Consider the following 15,101-nt stretch of genomic DNA (forward strand, 5'->3'; position numbering starts at 1 on the left):
TTGGCAAAATCACTCCAGGTTGTACATAAAACTTCAAGAGTGTAGTGTCACCAGAGGATTACAATAGTTTTTACCTTCAAGAACCAGCATTTTTTTATGAAAATAACTCCAGGTTGTACATAAAACTACAGGAAACAACATGTAGTGTAACCAAATGGATTACAAGTAAGGTTTTTATAACTTTTTATTAGTTTAAGACATATTTCCAAACGTCGTTCCGGCTTACGACGATTTTCGGGTTACGACGCGTCTCAAGAACGGAACCCCCGTCGTAACCCGGGGACTGCCTGTATGTACAAAACTTTATTGTATCATAACAAAATCATTTTTGTACATGCAACTTCCCCGGCAGATATATACTTAGCTGATTGGCACCCTTGGTGGAGGGTAAGAGACAGCTAAATAAGTATATAAAAACAAGAAACAACATATGTTGTAGGTTATAAACCTTGGTTCTTACCCGATTGGGCAGAAGACTTGCCTCAAGAGCTTCAGCGAGGTAGTGACCTATGACTGAGAGCTCTTCTGGATCTTGTCAATGGGGGCTTACCCACTTACATGACAGAACCTTTTTTGGATCTAGTCAATGGGAGCTAACCCACTTACATGACAGAACCTATACCTCTGGCAATTTCAAGAAGCACAAAACCAATCCCGACCACCAGACCAATTCTAACCTGTGTTAGAACTAACAATTGAAAGGGGGTACAACCTAACCCTTCTTCCAAACAACCATAAAAACACAATACCAACTTAAAATTAAGGATAGCTAAATTAAAAAGGATTACTTTCAGCTCCCTGTTCCAGCACTGAATCCGCAGATACATAAGGCCCTAAAGAGAAGCACTTATCATACGTCACTTTAACATCCCTCAAATAGTGGGAAGCAAACACTGAATTGCATCTCCAGAACGTAGACGCAACTATATCATGCAGAGACATATTCTTATGAAAGGCCAGAGATGTAGCAATGGCCCTCACTTCATGAGCTTTCACTCTAAGGAGCCTAAACTGCTCTTCTTCACACGCCAGATGTGCTTCCTTTATGACACTTCTCATAAAGAACGCCAGTGCATTCTTTGAAATAGGTCTTCTGGGATCTCTGACTGAGCACCAGAGACTCTCTAGGTTGCCCTTCAGCTTCTTCTTTCTTTCTAAATAGAATTTCAAGATCCTGACCGGGCATAGGGATCTCTCTAACTCCTTTCCCACTAAAGAAGAGAGCCCCTTCACTTCAAAACTTCTGGGCCAGGGTTTAGAGGAATTCTCATTCTTGGCTAAGAATAAGGGTTTAAAGGAGCAGATCACTGACTCCCCTTTGAACCCCACTCTGCCGTCCAAAGCCTGCAATTCACTAATTCTTTTAGCAGTAGCAAGAGCCATAAGGAATAGAAACTTCCTAGAAGATCTCTGAAAGAAGCCGCTTGAGGAGGTTCGAATTTATTAGACAGCAGATACTTCAGGACAACGTCCAAGTTCCAACTAGGGGGGCCTAGAGGTCTTCTTTTTCGCGGTTTCAAAAGATCTGATAAGATCATGAAGGTCTTTATCCTCAGAGATATCCAGGTCCCTGTTCCTGAAAACCGCGGCCAGCATGCTCCTATATCCTTTGATTGTCGGCACAGCTAACTTACAATCTTCCCTTAAAAAGAGAAGGAAGTCAGCAATATCGGTCACATAGGTATTGGATGAGGATACCTTCTGCGTCTTGCACCATCTAAACACCTCCCATTTCGACTGGTAGACTCGCAAGGTAGAAGTCCTACGGGCTCTGGCGATAGCCCTAGAAGCCTTGAGCGAAAAGCCCCTCGCTCTGACAAGTCTTTCGATAGTCTGAAGGCAGTCAGGTTTAGAGCGGGGGGGTTTTTGTGAAACCTGTCGAAGTGGGGTTGTTTGAGCAGATCTCTCCTGAGTGGGAGGGATCTGGGAAAATCTATCGTCCATTCCAGTACCTCTGTGAACCAATCTTGAGCAGGCCAAAAGGGGACGATCAGAGTGAGTTTCGTCCCTTCTGAGGCAGCGAACTTCCTTATTACTTCCCCAAAAATCTTGAATGGGGGAAATGTGTAGCCATCTAGTCCTGCCCAGTCCAGGAGGAGGGCGTCTACAGCTATTGCCCTCGGATCCGTGATGGGGGAGCAATAGCTGTCCAGCCTCATGTTCCAGTGTGTGGCAAACTGGTCTAAGACCTGTCTGCCCCAAAGATTCCACAGTTTCTGGCAAACATCCAGATGGAGAGTCCATTCGGTGGGGAGGACTTGATCCCTCCTGCTCAGCAGGTCCACCCTAATGTTCCTCTCCCCTTGCACAAACCTGGTTAGAAGCTTGATGTTTCTCTCCTCTGCCCACAGCAACAGGTCCCTTGCTGTTTCATACAGGGAGAAGGAAAGAGTTCCTCCCTGCTTCCTTATGTGTGCCAGAGCTGTGGTGTTGTCCGAGTTTACTTGGACTATAGATCCTGAGACTTCTGGTTCGAATTCTATAAGGGCCAGAAATACTGCTGTCAGCTCTTTTCTGTTTATGTGCCAGGTCACCTGTTCCCCCTTCCAGGTGCCTGACACTTCCTTCGCCCCTAGTGTTGCTCCCCATCCCGACTCTGAAGCGTCTGAGAACAACACTAGGCGCGGGTTCGGCTTTAACAGCAACACTCCCTCGTCGAATCTTATCGGGTTGAGCCACCAACCGAGGTCCTTTTTTATCCCTTCCAGTATCGGGAAGGTGTTCACTAGGTCCTGTGAACTCTGGTCCCACATTCGCCTCAGGTAGAACTGAAGGGGCCTTAAGTGTAGTCTTCCTAGGGAAACGAACTGCTCCAGAGAGGAAAGTGTCCCCAGAAGACTCATCCACTCCCTCGCGGAACACAGTTCTTTTCCTAGGAAGGCTGTCACTTTTTCCACGCATCGCTCTATTCTTTCCCGGGATGGAAAAGCTAGAAAATCGCGAGAATCCATCTGAATCCCCAGATATACGATGTTCTGACTGGGAACCATCTGGGACTTCTCCCGGTTGACCAAGAGTTCCAGGGACTGGGTCATTTTCAAAGTTAAGTCTAAGTCCTCCAGACAACGATCTCTCGATTCGGCACGAATTAGCCAGTCGTCTAGGTACAACGAGAGCCTCACCCCCTCCAGATGCAGCCACTGGGCTACATTCTTCATGAGGCCCGTGAAAACTTGAGGGGCTGTCGACAGGCAGAAGCACAAGGCCCTGAACTGAAAAATCTTTCCCTGGACCATGAACCGCAGATACTTCCTTGATGTTCCTTGATGACGGATGGATGGGTACATGGAAGTAAGCGTCCTGAAGGTCAAGGGACACCATCCAGTCTCCTGGACGAAGCACAGCGAGAACCAAAGAGGTCATCTCCATTGAGAATTTCCTCTTCTCGACAAAGAAGTTTAAGGCGCTTACGTCCAAAACCGGTCTCCACCCCACTGAGGCCTTCGGAACGAGGAACAGGTGATTGTAGAATCCCGAGGAGTGGAGATCTTGAACTGGCTCTATGGCCTCCTTCTCCAACATCTGGTCCACCAAATGAAGAAGGGTCAGTCGTAGAACTGGGTCCTTGTACCTGGCTGATAACTCCCTTGGAGTTGTTGTCAAGGGAGGCCTTTCCCTGTTCGCCCCTCTCTGTGCCCAGACTTCTGCGAACTTGAGGAGTCTGGCACCTATCGTTGTCTGGAGGACTTGATTTTCACTTCGTCTTCTTGAAGGGTCTGATTGAAGACTTACCCCGCTTCGGGTCTGCGACCTCTGAAGGAAGATCTCTGGGAAGGGCCCCCTCGAAAGGGCTCCTGAGCCGGAAACTTCTCCTCCCTGGTGGAGGAAGCCGCTAGTCTCGCCTTTCTAGATGACTGTGCTAAAAGATCTTAAGTCGCCTTCTCCGCCAGGGAGTGGGAAATATCCTTGACCAACTTCTGAGGAAACAGGTGGTACAAAAGGGGCGCGTACAAAAGAGAAGCCCTTTGAACAGGAGACACAGACTTGGTGAGGAAGGAGTTGTAGACCGCTCTCTTCTTCAAAAGTCCTGCTCCAAAGAGAGAGGCAATCTCCCCTGAGCCGTCTCTAACTGCCTTGTCCATACAAGACAGTATGCTGTTGAGTTCCTCTGGTCCTAGGAACTCGGGATCTTGAGTCCTCTTCGCCAGAGCCCCAAGGGACCAGTCCAAAAAGTTGAAGACTTCTAGCACCCTAAAAAGTCCCTTGAGGAAATGGTCCAACTCGTTCATGCCCCACGTAGTCTTAGCAGCAGCTAGGGAATGTCTTCTGGAGGAATCCACCAATGTGGAGAAGTCAGCGTCCGCCAATGAGGGGAGTCCCAACTCCATCGGTTCTCCTGTCTCGCACCAGACGCCAGGTTTCCCCGAGAGCTTGGAAGGAGGAAAAGAAAAAACCGTCTTGCCTGCCTCCTCCTTGGACCGTAGCCATTCCCCAAATCCTTGCAAGGCCTTCTTCATAGAAATGGTGGGACGCATCATGAGGAAGGAGGATCCTTTCGAGGTCTAGGTGCTGGAGAAAAGTGATTGGGGAGAAGGAGGAGCAGCTGGGCTAAGGGAGTCTCCAAACTCCTGCACCAACAAGGCCGCTAAAAGTTTGTAGTCAGACAAACCCGCAGTTCTGGGGGCTTCCTCCTCCGAGACATCCTCCAGGTCTTCCTCCACAGCCGCTCGAAGACGTTCCTGAGAAGAGGCCACTTCCCCTGCGAGTCTGCCAGTAAGGAACACGTCCTGAAGCAGACAGGAGTGGAGCGCCTACAGGGAGAAGAACGTCTGGTAGGAGAGGCGCTTCTGTCCGTAGAAGAGCGCCTACCAGGAGTAAGGCACCTGCTTGAAGAAGAGAGCCTACCAGGAGAAGAGCGCCTGCGAGGAGAGGGGCGCCTATCAGGAGAAGAGCGCCTGTCAGGAGAAGCGCGCCTGCTGGGAGAAGAGTGCCTGGCAGGAGAAGAGCGTCTGCTAGGAGAGGAGCGCGCCTGCTAGAAGACGTGCGGCTAGCAGGAGAAGAGCGCCTAACAGGGGAGAGGCGCCCGCTTGGAGAGGAGCGCTTGCGGAGAGAGGAGCTCCTGTCAGGAGACAAGCGCCTAGAACTTCTTGGAGAAGGGCTCCTGTCCCGAGAAGCATGTCTCTTGCGAGAAGGGAGATCTTCCGTCTGAGAGCGAAGTCTTGACCTCTTGACTGGAAGCACGATGTCCTTCCTACGAGGGGGATCCTTATCCAAAGCGCCCATCAACGTTGTAAGTTGCTCCTGAAGGCCTACAAGAATGCGCTTAGTAGACTTCTCCTGATCTCCTTCAGGAGAAGGCAAGAGAGGCCTCGGAGAAGATGGAAGAGCTGCACGAGAAGAAGGGCTGTCCTGGAATCTCTGGCTCTCTTCGTGTCATACGGACACTCCGCAGGGAAGCGCTCTGGGCACTGCTGGGAGCCTTCCAGGATCTCTTCAAAGGGCGTGACTCCTCAGCCGAACTCCATCCGCGCCTCGGAGAAGCCGAATCGGACAAAGAAAAGCACTTCTGAAGGATGCCTTTCCTGTGGCAATCCATGGCAGCCTGGGTCAAGACAACAGGGCCTGCCGAAGGGACGCCTGACCAGTGGGGATTCTCTACAACCTCCTTACGGTTTTCGACATTCCTCCTCCACTGGGCCTGGGAGTTTGGAAGAGGTCTAGCCCTGGGAGCGTTGTGGAGCCCTGGGAACACTGCACAAATCACTTTCCACAGCACTCTTACCTTTCTCCATTGCAAGCAACTGCAATTCCATCCTGCGAATCGCGGCTTTCATGTCAGCCATCTCAGAAGACGAATCCGCAGGTTCGATGAAGGGAGAAGAGGCTGAAACTGGAGGAGAGGTTTCAACAACTACATTAAGGTTAGGGTCTAAAGCATCCTCAACTAGCTCGTTAGTAAGAGACCTACTGGAGCTTCTAGATGAAGCTTTCCTAACCCTGTCTTTCTCTAACTTCCTCAAATAAGAAGAAAGAGACTTCCATTCTTCCTCATTCAAACCCTCACATCCAGCACAAGGATTATTAATAGAGCAATCATTCCCCCGACACTTCATGCATACAGTGTGAGGATCTACCGAACCCTTCGGTAGCCTCACCTTACAGTCATCCATCGCACACACTCTACATACAGTGCTAACGTCAGACATAGTATGAGAATCAGAAAAAGCAAATCCAAAGAAAAGTCCACAAAAGCGTATGCCAAGCCAACGATCCAATACATCACCAAAAGACACTCCAATAAAAATCCACGGCAAGCGAAAACGAAATCCAAAGCAGAAGGAACCAACAACAGGTGTTGTCGGAACCGGCGACAGAGAAAATCTGATTAGAAAACGGGAATGGTTCCTAGTGCCGCCACCCAGCGGCGGGAGGGTAGATCACCTGACCTACCTGTAGCACGTGCCGCAAAATTTGAAATTCTGTCGGGGACGTCGAAGACTATAGCTAAGTATATATCTGCCAGGGAAGTTGCATGTACAAAAACTGTATTTTATCATGAGGCATGATGCGACCTCCAGCTTACTCGGGACGCAAGCTAGATTTTCCTCTGGTGCACAAGTTGCAAACATTACATCCCTAACTTAAGGTGAAGCCCAGAGTCCATACCGTCAAGAACACTTGTTTTTGAAAGCTCAGCTCGTCTGCCAGTGCATTGTATCTCCCCTGAATAAAATATGTCACTTGCAGAGTTCAAATTTTGATCTGCCCAAAAAGGCAATTCCTTGGTTATCTTGCAATGGGAGAACGAGTGAGTTCCCTTTTGCAGTCTGATGTATGCCAGCACTATGGTGTTGTCCGTGTTGATGGCCACCGTCTTGTCAAGGCCTTCCTCCCAAAAAAGTTGTAACCCCAGAAGTATTGCATTTAATTCTCTCAAATTGATGTAAAGAACTCTCTTGAGACCATATTACTGAGACTTCTTTGTCCCCAGGAAAGCTCCCCAACTTGTATCCGACGTGTAGGAAAAGAATTCTACGTCAGGGTTCAGAGGAAACCGCGACTTTCTTTCCAACAACCTTTCTGCAGAACTCTACCAACGCAGGTCCTCCTTGACTTCTTGAGTAATCTGGAAAACATAATTCTTGATCTATTTTCCAGTCCCAATGATCCTCAGAAAAAATTTTTGAGGCCTAATATGTTATATCTTCCCAGCTTCACAAATTGTTCCATATTAGCCAGAGTGCCCTGAAGACTTCCATTGAGTGGCTGAACATGACAGGATGGACATGAAAATAATGACTGACTTTCCTCAGGCAGTTTCCTATTCTTCAGGGTGATGGGAAAACGAATCAGCCAATCACCTACGTATAGGGAAATAATGATCCCCAGTAAATAGAGCCACTTGGCTAATGGGGCAATCACTCTGGTGAATACCTGTGGAGCTGTTAACAGTCCAAAACATGAAGCACGAAACTGAACACTTGGCTCCCAAAGACAATCCTGATAAATTGGAACTTGGAAGTAATGCGTTCCTCATGTCGAGGGAAATCATCCAGTTCCCCTTGACGAATGGAAAAGATGGACTGTTTCGTTTCCATGTGGAATTTCGTTGTCTAAATGTAAAAATTCAATGTGCTCACATTAAACCCGGCCTCCATCCTCCTGTAGACTTGAGTACTAAGAATAGTCAGTTTTAAACCATTCAGAATCAACATTATTCACCACTTCTATCATTCCTTTTCTGAGAGGGCTGAATACTTCAACGATACTGAGTAAGTTGCACATGCAACGGGAGTGCTGGTCAATGGGGGCTTCTTTTTGAAGGGTATGAAGTATCTTTTATTCAGTGATTTTATAATCCACTGCTCTGGCCCTTTCACACTCCATCTTTTCCAAGAAAGATGGAGTCTGGGCCACCACAAGCGCACAAAAGACCAAGTCCTCACTTACATGCTGTTGATTTTGAAAAGGTTCCCTTAATGGCACGTTAATGCGAAGCTAACAGTCGCCTTCGGTCTAGACTGCAACCTCTTTCTGCCGCCTCGAGAGGGCCGAGCCTGAATAGGGGGAGCTGACTTGCTGGCTGTTGCCCACTCTCTAGGGCATCTAGTAGACTGAATGAGTAAATTCAGAGTTGATTTTTTGTGGAGATGCGAAACAATCTCCTTTACCGTATCTCATAGCTTGCAGAAAAAGATGAAGCTTGTCAACTGGCAAAAAAAGGAGCAGACTTATAGGATGACATAACACCGTTAGATGTACAGGACACCCAAAGCTCTCTCAACTTGAGAATTCCCATGGCATACAGGGAAGCTACCTCCACAGAGCCATTTCCAACTGCTTTGTCCACACAGGTGAGGACACTGCCAATTCAAGGCAATGTCTTTCGGTAAGTCGGGGAATTCAAGAATCTTCCTGGCCAATAGGACCATTCTGGGAAAAAAAAAAAAACATAAGCACCTCAAAACCCATTAAAAGATTTTTGGGTAAGCGGTCTATTTCCAAAAAAGAAAACATAATCTTCGCAGAAGAAAATGCCGATCTACAGGCAGAATCAATCAGACTGGAGAAGTCCCCCTGGGAGGAAGCAGCCACTACCAAGTAGGGAGCTTCCCCAATGTAGTAAGATCTATGACAACTGCCAGATAAATGAGAAGGTAGCATACGAAAACAAGCCTTGCAGTGTCGCCTTTTCTCCGAGAGCCAATTCTCCACTTCCCACATGGCTTTCCTTGATGAAGGCAAGAGAACCATTTTAGGCAGTCTTGCCTAGTCGCACATCAAAAATGACAAAGCCAGAGAAGCAGAAGCCACTAAGGTAAAGAAATCAGGAAAACTTTGTAGCAAATAACGAAGTAAAGATGCGTAGGCTGAAGGTGTAGAATCCCGGATGACATCATCATCTGATGAAATAGGAGACAAAGGATATCTGGAGGAGCCACTACCAATGAAGCGGAAGACTTTTGGAAAGGACCCATGATGCTATATAACTATTCTGGAGAGGCCCCAAAACAGGGTGTCTCAAAAGAAGGCTGAGGTGGGCGTTCGGTGGCCGAAGCCGACTCAAAAGGAACTAGTGCTGAAACACTAGCACATACTAATGATAATGAACGATAGGGTGTCAGCGGACTCCCAAATGCCGTGCAGCACACCTAACTGAAACAAGCAGGCGCTCGGCTTCCACTGGATGCTCGACAAAGTGCAGGCACTCTGCTCCTGATGGGCACTTAACTGCTAATGGCCACTCATCCATTACAAGGAGCTCAGAAAAGGTAGGCAAGCAATCATGTGAAGAAGAGCGCTTGGACAAAGCATCAACATGAGTAAAAGATACTGATGATGGTCTGTGCATTAAAGAATGATGCTTTGACCGTGAAAAGTGATCTAGGGAAAACTCAAGAACTACATGAGGGTTACAAGCTACTGGAGGTTCCTTAGTTACCTTGCTGGGAATAGGAGGCTGATCCCTGAAAGTCAAAAGCCTCTTGAGAGGACCAAACTCATCCGAGAGACGCCACTGGCACTCCTTAGAGGGACTACAATCTCCTGGAACAAATGAGAGATGAAACACTTACGAGGCACCCTTCCAACGGCTGCTTTTTATCGTCACCTGGGATGTCACTGATGCAACTAAATACCAAAAGCCAAAGGCTAACTAGACAACAAATACTTCACCAAAGGTAGATGATCCAACAAATTCCAAAAATGCTGCTGTTGTTAACACCTTCCTTGCTAAAAACAAATTGAGCTCTTGCCTGACTTATTCCTCTTTTACACTGTACGTGGGCAGGGTCTGTCACTTACACAAACAAAAGGCTATCGCTACTGCATATTTCAAAATTTAAGCTGCCATCAAGTAGAAACTCTTAGCTAAGTAATTACTGGGTAAATTACTTTTATAAAATTTATCATTAGGTAGTTTAACCAGGCCACTCACAATGAGTTATTTCCATTTCCCCTTATGCTAAGTACACATGAGAGAAGGTAGAGTTCTTGTTAAAGCTTTAGCTCACAATTAGCTTGTAAGTCTAGGTCAGCTTGCATTTAGTATTTCCTTGATCACCTACCATATTGTGTGTAACTGATATTTATGTATTGTAAAATATGTTGAACTTTGTTATTCTTTCTTCTTTTTCTCATGCATTTTATACTTTCCATATTAATTTCTCTATATCTGCAATTACGTTTACATATTCTGACAAACCAAAGAATCATAGATATTGCAGCATGTGAGGTTTTCACTTTTGAAATACCTCCATATAGCAATAACGAAGATCACAAGTAATGTAGCTAGAACTCCTATCCTTAATTTAAAAATGCACCAGCGATACCATTTCAGATACACCATTCCCATTATTACAACAATAAAATAACAAACAACATAGTACTGTACTCATGATATGAGCATGAAGAGCATGTATATTAAAAAATATAAAATACTTTGTTTTACCTTGTAAAAGAATAAAATCATTGAAAAAGAAACCACAAACTCACAGTGTATAACGTGTTTATTTATGAGTATTTACACTTCATTTTACTCCATATTCGAGAGTACTTTCAGGCTCTATCTGTGGCCCATTTTCAAGAGACGTGTAGGTTGTCAGCCTGGGTCAAGGCCCAGCAGTCTTATGGAACTTCTCGTTGAGCTGTCATTTATGTGATGGCTGTTCTGGTTTTCTTGAGAGTTGCTAATCCCCTCTTGTCGCTCTGATATCCTGACCATCAGCTCAGGATATCAAAGCGACAAGAGGGGATTAACAACTCTCAAGGAAACCCGACCAGCCATCACATAAATGACAGCTCAACAAGAAGTTCCAGAAGACTGCTGGGCCTTGACCCAGGCTGACAACCTACACGTCTCTTGAAAATGGGCCACAAATAGGGCCTGAAAGTACTCTCGTGTGTGAAGTAAAATAAAGTGTAAATACTCATAAATAAACATGTTATATACAGTGATTTTGTGGGTTTCTTTTTCAATCTTCAGAAGAAAACTGAAAGAAGTTTTTGTTTGGTTAATAAAATCATTCCTACACTTGAAAAAAATTAGTTTTGAAATATTTCATTTCAACAAAAGTGAAAAATGATAAAGGAAAATAAATCAATATAGTATACAGAATAAACACATAATTCACCAAACTCACAATTAAGTAAATCAATCAAGAAACTCACCTCACCAAAATTGCTATCAAAGATATAAAGAGGACTATCATCTTCAGTATGTTTTGTATATTCTACATAATATTTCATTTTCATCTTAACACTGTAGCCTTCATTATCTTCACCACATTTAAACTTCTGATTTCGATATTTCTTAGCTAGCCTCTGAAAAAAGATCTCCATTTTAGACACAACCACAAATCTAGGACTTAATTCAAATTCACAACATGAATAGCCATTTCATCTACAAAAAAAGAAAGAAAAAAAAAAGGGCCACTGGCAAATGGAGACAATGCTTCCAGTAAAAATAACATGATGAAGGAAAATCGAATCATAAATGGAGAAAACTTTCCTAATTTCTAAAATAATGTCACATCATACACAGTTACGATAGCAATACTAACAAAAACCACTTGGCTGCGTAATTCATTTCACAGAACAATTAGCATTAATTATAAAACTAGGTACAATAATAATTCTTATTGACAACAAATATACATCCAAGAATTGTGGCACCTTAAAGGTAGAAGCTTCATTTGGACTGTTAAATAACATCAAGCATTGCGTTTTATTTGAACATTGAATATCTTATTTCACTAAGAAAATTTCATAAAATGACAATTTGTCGAAAATTGCATTTTTCCTAACTATACAAACCTGAGGTCCTTTAACAATAGGAAGTAGCTAGCGGCAGCTGGAACGGTCGTAAGCTTCGAACAAGGGGAGAACGGTAGTTAACTGCTTGTCCGATCGTCGCGCGCCGCGCGACTGGGAGGTAAACAAATCACTTTTGCTTTTGGCCCATGCAAAATACGCAGAGTGAGGGGTGGCATGAGGAGGGACTATATGTAAAGGACCTCAGGTTTGTATAGTTAGGAAAAATGCAATTTTCGACAAAATTGTCATTTGTTCCGATACGTAATAACAAACCCCTCGGTCCTTTAACAATAGGAAGACTCCCTTCTTTGTGGGAGGAATCTGAGTCTTTTTGATGAACAGACTGGTGTTCGTCCATCCCTGGAATGCCTCCCTGGTCGTAAGAGCGAGGGAGGGATCCAAGCCTCTGTCCGATTGATCGGGGTGTGCACCGCAGGATCAATGGTCAGACCTCTGGGCCGAGTACTAAGAGAGAGGCAAGCGTATCTCTTTGTACCAGCATTGTAAGAACTTTTTTTTTTTTCCTTTACATGAGCAAATGTAAAGTAATGGGTTTGTCTCATGTCGGCATCCACTTTCTCCCCCTTGTTGGAGAAATGGTGGGATATATACTCCTATCTCTAGTTAAAGAGGTAGGATGGAGCTCTGTTGAATAGCTTACCTGCCATCTGACTCCCTTCCAGCAAGGTAACGACCGTATCCCTGCCCACAGGTAGAGGTAGAAAAGATGGTGAAGAGAAGCCAGTCACTCTCTCATTCACGCATTCATTCTCCCAGTCATACCAGAATCGATGCTGTTTCTGCCTGCTCGGGTGCTGGGTAAGCTTACACAACGTGTTGAGCCGCCACCACAGGTCCCAAGGAAAAAGTATCCAAGGACTTGTGGGCAATATCCCGAAGGTAGAAGGACGTGAAGGTGGTCTGGTTGGCCCAGACACCTGCCTTCAGGACCTGCGCCACGGAGAAGTTCTTACGGAACGCTAAGGAGGGTCCGATACCTCTGACTTCGTGGGCTCTCGGTCGGAGCGTACGGATGTCGTCGCTACCATCAGCTTCGTACGCTCTCCTGATCACCTCACGCAGCCAGAAAAGGAAAGCGGGTTGTTCTTGGAGACGTTCTTTCTTGGTAACCCCAGTGCTAACGAAGAGGCGTCGACACTCAGGCCTGAGATGTCGAGTTCTCTTCAGATAGCGCCGTAGCGCCCTCACAGGACAAAGCAGCATCTCATCCGCATCGTTATCGGTGAAGTCCAGGAGGAGGGGTATCGTGAAAGACTCGGACCTGTCGTCAGGGATCGAACGGATTCTGAGTCTTAGCTAGCGAAGTTCGGGACAAAATCGAGCGTCACAGATCCCCAGCCTCTGGTATGTTTAACATCATAAGAAAGGCCATGTAGTTCCCCTACTCTCTTCGCCGATGCCAGGGCCAGCAAGAAGAGGGTCTTGAGGGTCAGATCCCTGTCTGACGACTCTCGGAGTGGCTCGAAGGGTCTTCGAGTCAAACTCCTAAGTACGAGTCACATCCCAAGCAGGGGGCCTGAGTTCCCTGGGTGGGCAAGACCTTTCGTTTAAGCTGAAGCTCCTCATTAGCAAGGATATCTCGAACGAATTCGAGATGTCCAGTCCCCAGTCAGTTTTAGGACGAGAGGCCAGGGCGGCTCTATATCCCTTAACTGTGTGGGTACTGAGAGGAGCTTCTCTCGGCGGAAGAAACACGAGGAAATCCGCTACCTGCTGAAGAGTGGTCTGAGAGGAGACAGACCCTGTCTACGACACCAACCACAGAAGACGGCCCACTTCCCCTGGTACACAGCTGCAGAGGACTGTCGGACGTGTCCAGCCATCTCTGTTGCTGCGCTACGAGAAAAGCATCTCGTTCGCAAGAGATGGTGGATAACAGCCAGCCGTGAAGTTGAAGGGACTGGACTGCTTGGGTGGTACCGTTCTACGTGTGGCTGGGCTAGAAGGTTGTGCCAAGTGGGTAGCTCTCTCGGTGCGTCCGCAAGAAGAGCCAGCAGGTCCGGATACCAAACGGCTTGTGGCCGTTTGGGAGCCACCAGGATCATTCTGAGATTGGGAGTGACCAGCGCTCGACTGATCACTTTCCGAATCAGACAGAAGGGAGGAAAGGCGTACGCGAAGAGGTTGTCCCAGGGGTGTTGGAGAGCGTCCTCTGCAGCTGCCCATGGGTCCCGGCACAGCTGAAAAAAGAAAAACCTGAAGTTTTCTGTTGTGCCGGGTGGCGAACAGGTCTACGACCGGTCGCCCCCACAGGTTGAAGAGCCTTTCCGCTACGTCTTGGTGTAGAGACCATTCGGTCCCTATCACCTGATCCCGACGGCTGAGCTTGTCTGCTACTACATTCCTCTTGCCTGGAATGTAGCGTGCTGACAGCTCTATCGAGTGAGCCGTGGCCCACTCGTGCACCTGCACCGTCAACTGATGGAGCGGAAGAGACACCAGCCCCCCCTGCTTGTTGACATATGCCACTACTGTGGTGTTGTCGCACATCAACACCACTGAGTGTTCCCACCAAGCGGTCCTGAAACTCTTGGAGAGGCGTTGAACGCCGCCTTGAGTTCCAGGACATTGATGTGAAGGTGCTTTTCGTGATGGTCCCACACACCTGCAGTCAGCAACTCCTCCAGGTGTGCGCCCCATCCCTCGGTCGATGCGTCTGAGAACAGAAGCATCTCCGTGGGGGGAGTGCGTATGGGCACTCCTCTTAAGAGGTTCTTGTCGTCGAGCCACCAGGCTAGGTCCGTCCGCCTCACCTTGTCCGTGATAGCCACGGGAAAGTAAGGAGGATCCTTGGCCTGAGACCAACTCTCCCTTAGTCTCCACTGGAGAGACCGCAGGTGAAGACGCCCGTGAGGGACTAACTTTCTCGAGTGACGACAGATGGCCGATCACGACTTGCCATTGCTGTGCTGCCTATTCCTGCCGAGACAGGAACCGGCCGGCTGCCTCCCTGAATTTGCTGATACGCAAGTCTGCGGGAAAGACTTGCCCTGCTACCTGTGTCTATCAGCATACCCAGGTACTTCATCTTCTGCTTGGGTTCGAGATCGGACTTCTCGTAGTTTATCACGATCCCCAGATCGCGACAAAACTTGAGGAGTCGATCTCTGTCCTGTAACAACTGCGAGCGGGAGCTCGCCCATGGACCTAGCCAATCGATTCCGAGATACCTCAGAAGACGTTTTATCCCGTTTCGAATGGGCCCAAGCCGACACCAGAGTGAAAACACCTCGCGTGAACACCTGTGGGGCGGTTGAGAGACCGAAACAAAGTGCCCTGAATTGGTACACCGTCCCGTCGAAGATGAAGCGGAGGTACTTTCTGTG

At 47.1% G+C, this 15,101-nt stretch overlaps 1 protein-coding gene across 1 annotated transcript in view; it reads right to left on the reverse strand.

The window, feature by feature from the left end:
• Positions 1-15,101, reverse strand: part of LOC135216922 (bifunctional arginine demethylase and lysyl-hydroxylase JMJD6-like) — a 46,744-nt gene that overhangs the window by 13,292 nt on the left and 18,351 nt on the right. Inside the window, exon 3 of the mRNA XM_064252471.1 lies at positions 11,110-11,262. Within this exon, the coding sequence (XP_064108541.1) occupies positions 11,110-11,262 (153 nt within the window). The remainder of the gene's footprint in view (positions 1-11,109; positions 11,263-15,101) is intronic.

Source organism: Macrobrachium nipponense, chromosome 6 (assembly GCF_015104395.2).
Source record: "Macrobrachium nipponense isolate FS-2020 chromosome 6, ASM1510439v2, whole genome shotgun sequence".
NCBI classification, from domain to species: domain Eukaryota; kingdom Metazoa; phylum Arthropoda; class Malacostraca; order Decapoda; family Palaemonidae; genus Macrobrachium; species Macrobrachium nipponense.